Raw genomic sequence first — 11,612 nt, 5'->3', positions numbered from 1 at the left:
AAATAAACATATTTTAGTATAATAGAATAAAGCAAGGAAACAAAATCCTGCTTTTCAAACTTTGAAGGAGCATTTAGTTTAAATGCACTATACACTGTGTTTTGAAAATAGCATCACTTTAATAATTGTATCCTTAATCTTACAGATAATGATACCGAAAATAACCAAATGTTATGCAAGATGTAGACAGTATCCCAGAACCTACCTATACGCAGGTCTTTTTGTAAAACACTTTTATCATAAATGTAGAAGGACAACCACTGGAATGTTCTTGGAATCTCAAAGTAAAACTCTTCCCCAAAATAAGGGCTGAAAAGAAAGACTGAAAGTTAAAATAGAAAAACATTTCATGTAATTTATATAGAAGACAAACATTAAATTCTACATTTTTACTGCAGTCCCAGACCTTGGCTTTTAGCACTATACTTATCTATCATCAAAGCCATCCACAACCATTTCATTACAAGAACATATAGTAACACAGCAAGTTAAAACTTCATGAGAATGCCTTACATATGTTCAAAGCGCACACACAGAAAACGTTGTCTCCTCTGCAATTTCCATCCTATTTTTCTGTCTTGAAATTATTCTAGTTGGTTCTCAACCCACCCCAAATGACTTCCTGAGACACTCACAAGTTTTGTTTCTCTTTTTTCATTCAGTATGCAATTAAATTACATTAAAACACAATTTATGAATTACTTCACTAACTGACATTTGTCTAGCTCTAACTTCCATGTCAAATTTGATGCTCAAAGATTCAGACCTGTAAAAAGAAGCCATAAGCATAAGTAACTATAAAACAGAACAGTGAAAAAGAGAAATGTTAATCTCAAATGCACACGTTCTCCCGCATGCTGAAATGGTCACATTTCTCCATCTAATGAAGTCCAATATAATGTTTACAGTTCACCCTACTTAACTGCCATTTGCACAGCCCTCTATGTAAAAAGACTCTGGGTTCCTCTATGTTAGACATTTCACGCAATGTGTTGGTGCATCTTCACTCAAGGAATTTATACTTCCATTGAACTTAAGGAATACTTATTGATGCAATCATAGCCAGTAGTCAGATAGTTGTATTTCAACAGACTGAACAAAACCACAATGTTATTTGTGTCACTGCAAGTTGTAAATTCTGAAAATCAAGTGCATCCACAAAAAAAACCTGCTATTTTGGAACTACTGGATTCTTAAAGACTTAAAATATTTTCAATTACAATGTATTAACATCACTGGGGAAATGTGTTCAGCTTCGTGAAACTAATTTTAGCCTCTGCTTTCTTTCTACAGAAAAGTACTGTGACGACAGTTATACCAAACCCAGAGACGTACTGTGACGACAGTTATACCAAACCGAGAGACAAAGGGGTTTTTTTTTGTTTCCCAGTAAAGTACCTTCCTGACACTGTATTGTTACAATACTTTATTAAACTCATACAAATACGCTTATGTTTGGAACAATCAGTTCATATTACTACCTATCCAAAAGGATACCAGGAAGAATAGGGTATCATCCCTACTCTCTTCCCTCCAAAATAATTACAGAAAAACCACCAAATGCTTAAGGACCAATGGTTCATTAAATAAGTTAAAAATAAGAGAAGAGCTGATAACTAATTTAAAAAGTGGGAAAGAACACAGGTGAAAAATCTAGTATTCCAAATTTCTAGAATTGATTTTTAGAAACAAAGCATTAACTGCAGGAATTCATTATGAGGAATTTCACAAGTGAAATGTTCCTTTCGTTCAAACACAGACCTTTTACCATAGGCTTCAAAGCAGACAAGTCAGTATTAGCCTTTGCACTACACTGAGAAATAATTTAAGAATTCTCAGGTGAAAGATTTGTTTGTGGTTTTTCAGCTCCCCACTTTTTTTTTTTTCTTTTTTTAATTTTCAAAGCCAACAAATTCAGCTTTGATTTTGAGGGCTGGGTTCTTCTTGTCAGCACCACCACTAAAGGTATAAATTCATGAGCATTACCTTTAGCAGCCCTAAGCAGCCTCAATTTCCTTATTACCTTCGCTGCTCCTTTTAGTTGTATTGACACAGTAACTCGGAACAAAAAAGATGAAACAAAGGTTTATTTTAAACTTAGGTCAATTCCGTGATACAGTTCCCCTAATAGCTACACAAATAATAGTTGCACCAGTACAAACAAAGAGATATTACGGCGGAAAGAGTAAACAGTGGGTGAACTAGCTGGCACTGGTATCAAGGGAAACTCTGCTACTAACTCAGCTTCAGTCAGACATCCTAAGAGGAACACTAGACCACAACGTACGTCAACAACTACGTATCACGAAGCGTTACGTCCCTATTCTTGCTGGATGTATGTAACTCTATGCGTCCAGTTATAATCAGATAATCTGTCTGGGATGGGGACTATTAGCAGAGACTTCCAAAAACCTATTTAGCAGCCATATCCTATGGCTAAAGAGAGCAAACTTCACAACTATACCCGCCCCCCCAAGAATGATCAGCCACTAACAATCATTATTTTGACCTCAACATTACATGAAGTCTCAGATTTGGCAAGAAAGAACAGGTCAACAGTATGAGCATAAATAGAAGGTAACGCATTGGTTTATTCATGTTGATACATTTTTCCTTACCTAGATTAACACCACTGCCTTATGAATCAGTTGTTGATTATTCTTTAGCAAACTATGAGGCACAGAGAGAAAATTTAAGATGGAGAATAAAAAGGATTAGTAAAGAAATTCTTAGGTGGATACAGAACTGGCTGCAGGGGTACAATAGGTTATACCAATGAGGAATAATTAAAATGGAGAACTTACTCAACCTGTTCCTCAGGGATTCAGTCCTTAGTTTAGTACTTTCATTTGTGACTTTGATGCAAGAATTTTAAAGACTCTGACGGATACAAAATTAGAAGATAGTGCTAACTCAAAGGAAGACCAAACTGTCATACAGGAAGAACTGGATTACAGTAATACAGGAGATTAAATTTAAATGTGTGACATACTCCTTTGCTCTTCCCTTCCTTGTTATATTAAACTGGCAGTTCTATGACAGAAACTGACCAATGCCCCTAGACCTGTCATTTGACAAAAGCAAGTTATATCAACAAGAAAATTACTTTTTGCTATAACCTTGCATTCACACAAAGTTCAGTTTGAAAAAAAGAAACTGAATTTAGTTTAAATAAAAAAATGCAACACACACATACCACAACCCCTCCCCAATTCCTCATATTTGACCGTAGATATTTGAGGAGGCTCATGGATGTTCTTTAAACTTTCCAAGGGGAAAAAAAAAATGTCTTTCTTCAGAACGCACAGAAATCCCACACCGTGTCAGGGAATATTTCTTGAGTCAAAACATCCTTCTTTCACTTCACTATTAATTCATGTTTTTCTGACTTTGAAAAGTCATTTGCTTCACATCTGCCCTCTAACAACAGTCCCAGTGCTGGTGGAAGCCCAAACCTATTTGCACATTTTAAAAATACATTTCATTAGTTCTCAATCACTGTAGTCAAAGATAAGTTTAATTCCAGTGATAATTACTTCTACAGATGTTTAACTAGCGGATAGTCATAGAATATAATTTAGATAACAGCTAGTACAAATTCACAACCCAGAATACAGTGACAAAAACAGACTGTGAATTATGTGCGTAAGAAAAAGCAAGCAAATAATATAAAACAAAACAATTAAATTCAAAGTTGTATCTATGACTAAAATTATACTGTACTACATCTTACTGAAAAGCAATTTACAAAGTTTTCAGACTAATAAGAGATCAGAGCTTTCATCTTCCCTTCCAGTACCTCTAGGTTAGTACGGTATTCTAGTTTAACACGGTAATAAGCAACAAGATGGTATAATTAAGTTTCTGGAACAAGTGTCAGCCTTCATAACTGCATACACACTAGTCATCAAGTGTAAGCATCCAACTCTGGTCGCTGCTAATAGAGGATGACTTATTTTATTACATTTCATCAGTTTGTATGGAATCCTACTCATGCTGTCAATCTAACTTAACGCAGCTATAATTCAGAGGATGAAGGAGTTCCCTGTGTAGTCAGTGGAGGCACACATGCCCCCCAAAACTGTTGTTTTGTTATAGTGAGATTTTTCTTCCTTTCCTCGGTAAAGTACTAATGGCTTGTTTTCATTTAACCAAGTTTCAGTTAAAACTTCAGTACTATTTAAAAAAATTTGATGGATCTAAGGTGATTTATTTTATCAAATGTTTTACTATGCAATTAATACTTCTCTTATTATCAGGTGATTAAAGTATATAAATTTAATAACTCTTAAATGGAACATAATAAAAATGTCTGCATAAACATTAAATGTAACTGGTCTTGTTTCTAAGCATAGTAGTAACTTTTAGGATTTCAATTATTAACATGTCAAAAATTGGACAGCAAAGTCTTTCTTTTTAAAAGATACGCCGGGTTCCCTTTTACCGATCAAACTACTGTCTATCTGAAAGGGAAATGTTAAGTTTCTCCTTTATCAATACAGTCTCTTTAACGTTCTTCTCTGAAGGATTACTCAATTGAGTTTGTTTTGGTAATCAATCTCAATTGCAGCCAGTTAAATTCTGAAAAATTTCTGGATCTGACTACAGCAGTTACAGATCAGGAGTACGAGCAAAATATCTGTTCACGATTGCACATACGTGGTGTTTGCTTTTCATGCAGAAGCATAAGGAGGCTTTTAAAATAATGTTTTGAAAAAGTAAAATTCCCTATTTAAATTTGCCATATGAGCAGTATGCTGTTCCTCACCCGGAAACATCTAGAGAGAGAGCTCAAAGAACAAACACTAACAATAAAACCACGGGAAACAACAAGAATTAGGAAAACTTTCAAGAATTTGAACAGGCTTTCTGGGTTTTAAGAGGAAGGTTTAATGTCTCCTCCAGATGACTGAAACTGTCACTCAGATATTCTTAACAATGCAGCTGCAACGATTCTTCAGTATGGGTCATCAGTGAACTTAAGAGTTTTGAGACATAAAAGCACCTACGCTACTGCAGCTACGTTACCATGACTTTTTTGTTTGATTGTTTTTAAGGCTCTAAGACAGTAGCAGAATCTACAGCTAAGCGCTGCTCAGGGATGCAAAGCAAGCCATTCTGTGTGAGCGCTGGTTATAGTTCCCAAACCGAGAATTTCAGGAGAGAACGAGGCCTGCTCAGGGGCACATCGCACAGCACACAAAACTCTTACACATGGAAAAGTTCCAGTTCCTTCATTCTAGCAACAGGTTTTACAAGACAGACACTAAAAGCATAATTCCACCAATACAGACCAACTGCATGTCAGAAGTAGGAAATGACATGGAGAGCAAGTATCAGGCGGATTTCTTTCCCTTGAAAACAACCTGGCAAGAAAAAGAATGTTATGCTGCCCAATGGAACAGAATAAAGTAATAATGAAATATGTTTTAGCACACTTCATTTTCGAAGCACCGTATTACTCACAAGCCTCAATTTCATCTTTTTTCAACTATTCTCACGATTTACACATTGCTGTAACATTTCTGAGTAGTCGCCACAAGTCATCTCTCATTTTAAAGAGGTACAAGCAAAAGCACATGCACATTGATGCATATCTTGTTTTTATTCTGAACTGAGGCAGCCTTGCTTATCATCTCCATTTAAAAATTAAGCTTACCTTAAAGATTTTTCAACTACCTGTGTACGAAAAACTTCTTCTTGGTCCAAGTTTATGGTACAGAAAAAGTCTCTCATTTTGTTGGGTACTAAGTGTTTGGCGTCATCTGTAAATAAAAAAATGACTGTAAATATTGAGAGGGAAAAACCTACAAAATATTAGGCACAAGAATTTTACAGTTTTAATGGGTGTCCAAAATTTACTTTTCCATTCAGACAGCATGCATTTCCATATTAATTTTCAATTCGTAAGATCCAACAGTGTACAGAAATTGCTACATCCAGCTTCACGTGGAATGAGAGCCGACAGGAAGAGGAAAGCACACTGACTCATGAACACCACTTCCTGCAGCACCTGCACTTTCCCTTCAGAGGTCTCATCTCGGGCTTGACCCTGCGTAGCTTGCTAAATCCGAGAAGCCTGCAGCCTGAGGTGATACGGCATTAGGTCATTAGACCAAGACATGATCTGGCTGAGCTATTGTTCACTAGGTATTTTCTCCCCAAATATTTTGGCTAGAGGAAGCTGATTAATAAGAACTTACGCATCAAATCGTTATTTCATTTTCCACAATGATTTTAAGTTGACTGATATATTTTCAAAGGTTCAGCTACGAGTATTCTTTATTTTTTCCTAACTGTCTGGTCTAGTAGAAGGGGGAAGTCACCTACTGACTAAACGCAACATGGATAAGAACAAGTAGAAAAGGAAGTTTCTAACGAGAGAGGAATACAAAGATTTGCTGGGTATTGAGTCTAGGCCACTGCAGTAGCACACGCTGGACATCAGTCAGCCCTTTTTGGAAATGGTTACTTCTAAGTAGTTAGAGCTAAAACCAGTTCCCAGTGCTCAAATTGGAAAGCTCTTCCAAAATCTGAATGCTGCAGACATCTACATTTATTTACAGCAACACTGTCCTTTAGCTTAAACAGTTATTTCCCCCCGGATGTTTCCTTCCCCTCTGAATGTCTTTGAAGATAGCAAACAGACCCTTTTCACCTTTCATTCTGCTAAGAGAAACAAGACAAGCTTTTCTGGTACCCTCTCACGAGAGGCTCCTAGTCGGCGAGTAGCCACTCTCTGTCCCTGTTCCACTTGAATTGTTGTCTTAAATACAGGCAACCAGAATCGTACTCTGCATTAGGTCTTAACCAGGACCTTTTACAGTAGCGTTCATCCTTACCTGCTACTGGAAATACCTCTCCCAATGAAACGCGGTATCAACATTATCTAAACTTTATTATAATGTATTAAAAAGTTACATCAATGTATTGAGTTTTAACTTATCATGTCTGAATAACATATCACCTCCACTTTCAAAGACCACAGCTTGAAACTAGATTTGAAGTGTCATACCTGTTTCTTTTTAAAAAACCTGCAGATATGAAGCATGGTGGAGAAAGCTTTATTGTCTATGCTGTTAAGATGTAAAAATCACAATTTTGTTTTCTCCCCCCCCTCATTTTTTTGTTTGGTTAAATAGATTATTACAGTCGTGAAAGTTAAGTAATGCCTGGCATTGGAAAGGCTACCACAACTGTATCTGAGCAGAGAACATGACAGTTTAACAGGAACAGAGACTGAACTTCATGCATGATGTTTTCCAAGTCAGGGATTTGTACGCTGATGGAAAGCATGAATAGACGCTTAAGTAACTTCCACAGTTAAAACTTGCGCTCTCAGAAGCATCAATGAGCTTTTCATCAACTTGGGTGTGGGAGAGGAGGAAGTATACATATTATTTTTAAACACCACACTTCATGTTGACAGATTGAGAGACATGAACAGAACCGGTTTTTAATGCCATTAGACTCCAAAAAGAAACTAAACTCAAAATTACTCAAGTGAGACACTGCAGAACCATCAAGAAAAGCATCAATGATTGAACATTGCCTTAAAAAAAAGCTATTTTAGTAAAACATATGAAAGAAAATACAAAAAAAAATTCATTAAATAGGCTAGTAATCCCCAGAGACCTTCTGATACTGCAGTTTGTAATTAATAAGCATGAACTGTATGTGTCAGTTGTTCCTGATAAGAATTTATTTTTTAGTTAACTCTGTAGCTTCACAGTCCTATTTTCACACAAAATATTTAAGATATAACATCACTTAATTGGCACTGTAAAGGCACTGTACAGTGGACTTTGAAAGGAAATTACAATCATTATAGCTTCATATTTTCTTAAAAGAGTAAAAATTAAGTATTTCTACATAATTATAACCTCAGAGCACTTGTCACATGAAGTACAGAGCATGAGACTTCATATCTTTCCAAACACCTCTTAATATCTGTGATTGTGGGAGACTTTTCAGCCATATAGTGGTCCAACTCTTCCAAGAAGCTTATTTTCTTTTAAAAAAAAAAGTCACAAGTCTCTGATTGATTACACTGTCTTACTTTTTTCCTCAAAAACCTAAAGCTATAATGGTTGCGTAAAAATCAAGTATGAACACCACCAGATATCTGCTTGAATGTTTAGACTTTCAGTGCATTCATCAAGTATGGAATTCTGAAGACCACGTATGTTTCACTGTTCAAAGGAAGGAGAAAAGGTAAGAAGTGAGAGAAGTGTATTGAGGAAATGTACACCAGTGTTTTCCAAGGGTTTGTTTAGAAAGTGTAGGTAGTATGAATGGTTAGTCAGAAACACCAAATAAAGTTGTTTTGGGGAAAAGAGAAATTAAACCAAGCAGCAATAACAGACTTACTTATTTTGTATTGACCGTATCAATTCACCAGTTTCGGTCACTGGACTAGCTTAAAGCAGAAATTATTTTCACATGACACATTTAGTAGCCTAATTCAATAGGGAAACCATGAAACGCATAATTAAAATAAACACCAACCTTTTTATTTTGAAGAGCTAAAAGTTCACAATTGCTATTAGTTACCTGACTTTTAAACTAACTAATTTTATTGCCACTCAGCTATTTTGGCAAAACAGAAAAAAAGTAATTTAAAAAAACCCCCAACCACCCACACTTTGGCCAATTATGCATATTGGTTTGGATTTTAAAATATTTAGAAAATATTGTTTAGATTCTCTATATAAATACCTAGTAAAACCTCACTTCAAAATAAGATTAGATCAAACCTAAACAAAAGGGAAAAGCTGCAATGCTAATAAAGCCTCAAGTGTTAGAGCAGTAAGAGTTCAGGTGTACACCATTTAATAAATTCAAACTCTCCACATTACTTTACTGTTATGAGTTATTAGTAACTCTGGTATTACTAACAGCAATGGAGCAACCTACCAAATTCAACAGTTCTGTCAGACTCCCTTGCCTGCACATCGTTTGCTAGATGTAGACACTACATGAAAACACCAAGTTAAAGCTTGTTCACAGTTAACAGTGCATCAGAAACTAAGCAAAAGCAGGAGGTGGGATAGATAAATGCTATTCACAATATCCTCTGTCGAGTGAAAGTGCGCAATTAGCGTACATCCTCTGACAGGGACCCAGAACAAAGATGTTCAGAAGACGTCTATGCGCACAAACTCCAAAGTATTCGCTTCACAGGACTAAACATATTACACAGCAACAATTAAATCCACTCCAGGAGTGCAGCATAATCCCAGATGACCACACAGTGTTAACAACTCAGTGCAAGAAGTTTGAAAAAGAACGCGTCCTGAATTTTGTCAAATGAGCTCTGGGAGACAACAGAGCCATTTTCCAAGTGCTCCACTAAGACAAGTTTCAGTAAACACACCAAAAATCAAAGTAACTAAAATCACTTACCACCTAAAAAGCTACTACTGTATGTCATAAAATGAAAACAGAAGCTAATTATAAAAGCTTAAAACACTACACTATGAGATATGCCTAAAACTACATGATATCCACATACCTTTGTAAAGCGCTTTTGCCATTACTATGACACATGAAATAGAGCCACCAATACAAAAGAGTCATCATAAAGACAGACGTTCAGTGGATTTCTGATGGAAACCTGCTAAAATGTAGTATCACATTTTCGAAAAATATTATGGGGTCTTAAACTGGCAAGACCAGTTCATCTTACCTCTTACTTGAAAACCGGAGGCAGGAGATGGGCTGCAAACACTGGTATCCCACAGAACAGAGAGAGTACCAGGGGCTGCAAATGTGTTCCTGCTCTGTTTTTTCCACTGCTAGGTATGCAATAGCTACTTTAGCCACCTTTAAGTACACGCCTCAATTCTAAATCTGTTGTGACAATTTGTGTAACATCACTAACTTTAGATTTTACCATCTATTTGTGTATTGTACAACAACGGTATAAATAAGACCTTACTGCAGATGGTGTTTTCTATACATGCAGAATTACACAGAACTGACACTACCTCATTAAAACTACCATGCTCTCTCACGCAACGCATACAAAATGAGTCAGTGTCAAGTCTCGTCGTAGTTTAAATGCCAACAAAGCTTAGGCACCAAAATGTATTCCACTTCTAAGAAACACGTTATAAGGAATTCTTACAGACTATGAACACTTTCCAAAGTGAGGTCTGCTACTGCTAATCCCTCCAGATCAAGGGGGATTACATTATTACATTTGTTTATTATTGTTCATTCAGAGGGTTTTCCCCTAAAAAACACATTAGTAAAATACTAGCAAGAAGTGAAAATAAAACAGTATGTGCTGTGCGAAGAAGCTAAAAAAGCATCTAGGGATTTGAGGGTTCACAAGCTTCCACGGCATCTTTAACCCCTATCTTTTTTTTAAACACTGTTTTTGTTTTGTTAGAAGAAACAAGTAGGTTTACAAAGTGATTTTCACACTGTTTCAAGACACGTCTTTTATTGCAGCTATTACTTCCACTCACTTTCCAAACGGGCTCCTACAGTTCTTACAGGTCCATCTTTGGCAACCAACTTTTTATGTACTCCCTAGGAAGCAGGTCGTAGTCCTTGGTTTACCATTACTTTTGCCAGGTAACCGAACATTCGAAGTTATGATACAACTGCAGGCTCAATCCAGAACACATAAACGGGACGATGAAACTAGTTCCAACATAAGTCTCGAGACACTTTGGTATTTTAATGGAAAACTTTTATCAGGTTCAACCATCACGAAATGTAAAACTCCTTGAATGTTGTGTTGTCCAGTGTTGACAAAAGCCTTATGAAACAAGTTAAGAAGCAGAACGCTGCCAATAAATAAGTCAGCTTCAGTAATTAATGCCTTAGCCCCAAAACGAACAGTAGTCTTTTTGAAAGGCAAGCTGACATGTATTGTTGCTAATATGACATGATAATAGCTAACAACCTAAGATCTCAGCAAGCGTGTGTTCAGCCTTGTCTACTCAACAGGCAACCACCCTCCATCACCAACACTGGAGCAAGAGTACCTCCAGCTACACTTCACGCAGTCTCCTATTTTCACGACCTAGCCGTCTATTTACTGAAGACATATTCAAGTTCATACATCATGACGGTATTTAAGTAAACACGACTCCATTCCTCCACCAAACCTAATCCTTCAAAAGGTTTTCACAACCGGTTCTCAACCCCAGCGCCATGCCCAATTCAACTCGTTTCGCTTCATTCTCAAAAAAGGCGATCGACTGCGTGAGAAAGGAAATAAACGGGTTGCATCTGAGCTGTATGGATGTATTTTGATACCCCTTCAGGAAGCCGCTGCACATCCTGTTTCTCCTACTTGCTTTGAAGTCCTCCCGAGCCGCACCACACTATCTGTTTTCCTCCCCGGCCCCTCCTCCTCAGCTCATCCTTCGGTTTCCCACTTTACTGAATGTATAGGTATTTTTAGTCAGCACTTCCTAACCACCAAAATAAAGTCACCAGCCTCTCTCTCTGCCTGCCTCTCACCCGCACACACGCTACACAAAGAAACAGAAGCATTAATGACCGTTTCCAGAACAGCCCTCTACCACCAACTTCCTGCACATCAATAATTTCGCAATTTCTGCTTGACAAACAGACTCCGATGCCCGAGGTCG

General features: G+C 36.9%; 1 protein-coding gene across 1 annotated transcript in view; it reads right to left on the bottom strand.

The window, feature by feature from the left end:
* Positions 1-5,757, bottom strand: part of LOC109279692 (ras GTPase-activating protein 2-like) — a 23,110-nt gene extending 17,353 nt beyond the window's left edge. Inside the window, exons 1-2 of the mRNA XM_019474023.1 lie at positions 5,660-5,757; positions 206-309 (exon numbers count right to left, since the gene is read on the bottom strand). Of these exons, the coding sequence (XP_019329568.1) occupies positions 206-309; positions 5,660-5,736 (181 nt within the window). The 5' untranslated portion in view covers positions 5,737-5,757. The remainder of the gene's footprint in view (positions 1-205; positions 310-5,659) is intronic.
* Between the last annotated feature and the right edge of the window lie 5,855 nt (positions 5,758-11,612).

This window comes from Aptenodytes forsteri, unplaced genomic scaffold, assembly GCF_000699145.1.
Source record: "Aptenodytes forsteri isolate BGI_AS27 unplaced genomic scaffold, ASM69914v1 Scaffold184, whole genome shotgun sequence".
Lineage (NCBI taxonomy): Eukaryota > Metazoa > Chordata > Aves > Sphenisciformes > Spheniscidae > Aptenodytes > Aptenodytes forsteri.
Note: the sequence above shows the minus strand (reverse complement) of the source record. Positions and strands in the feature narration are given on the sequence as shown.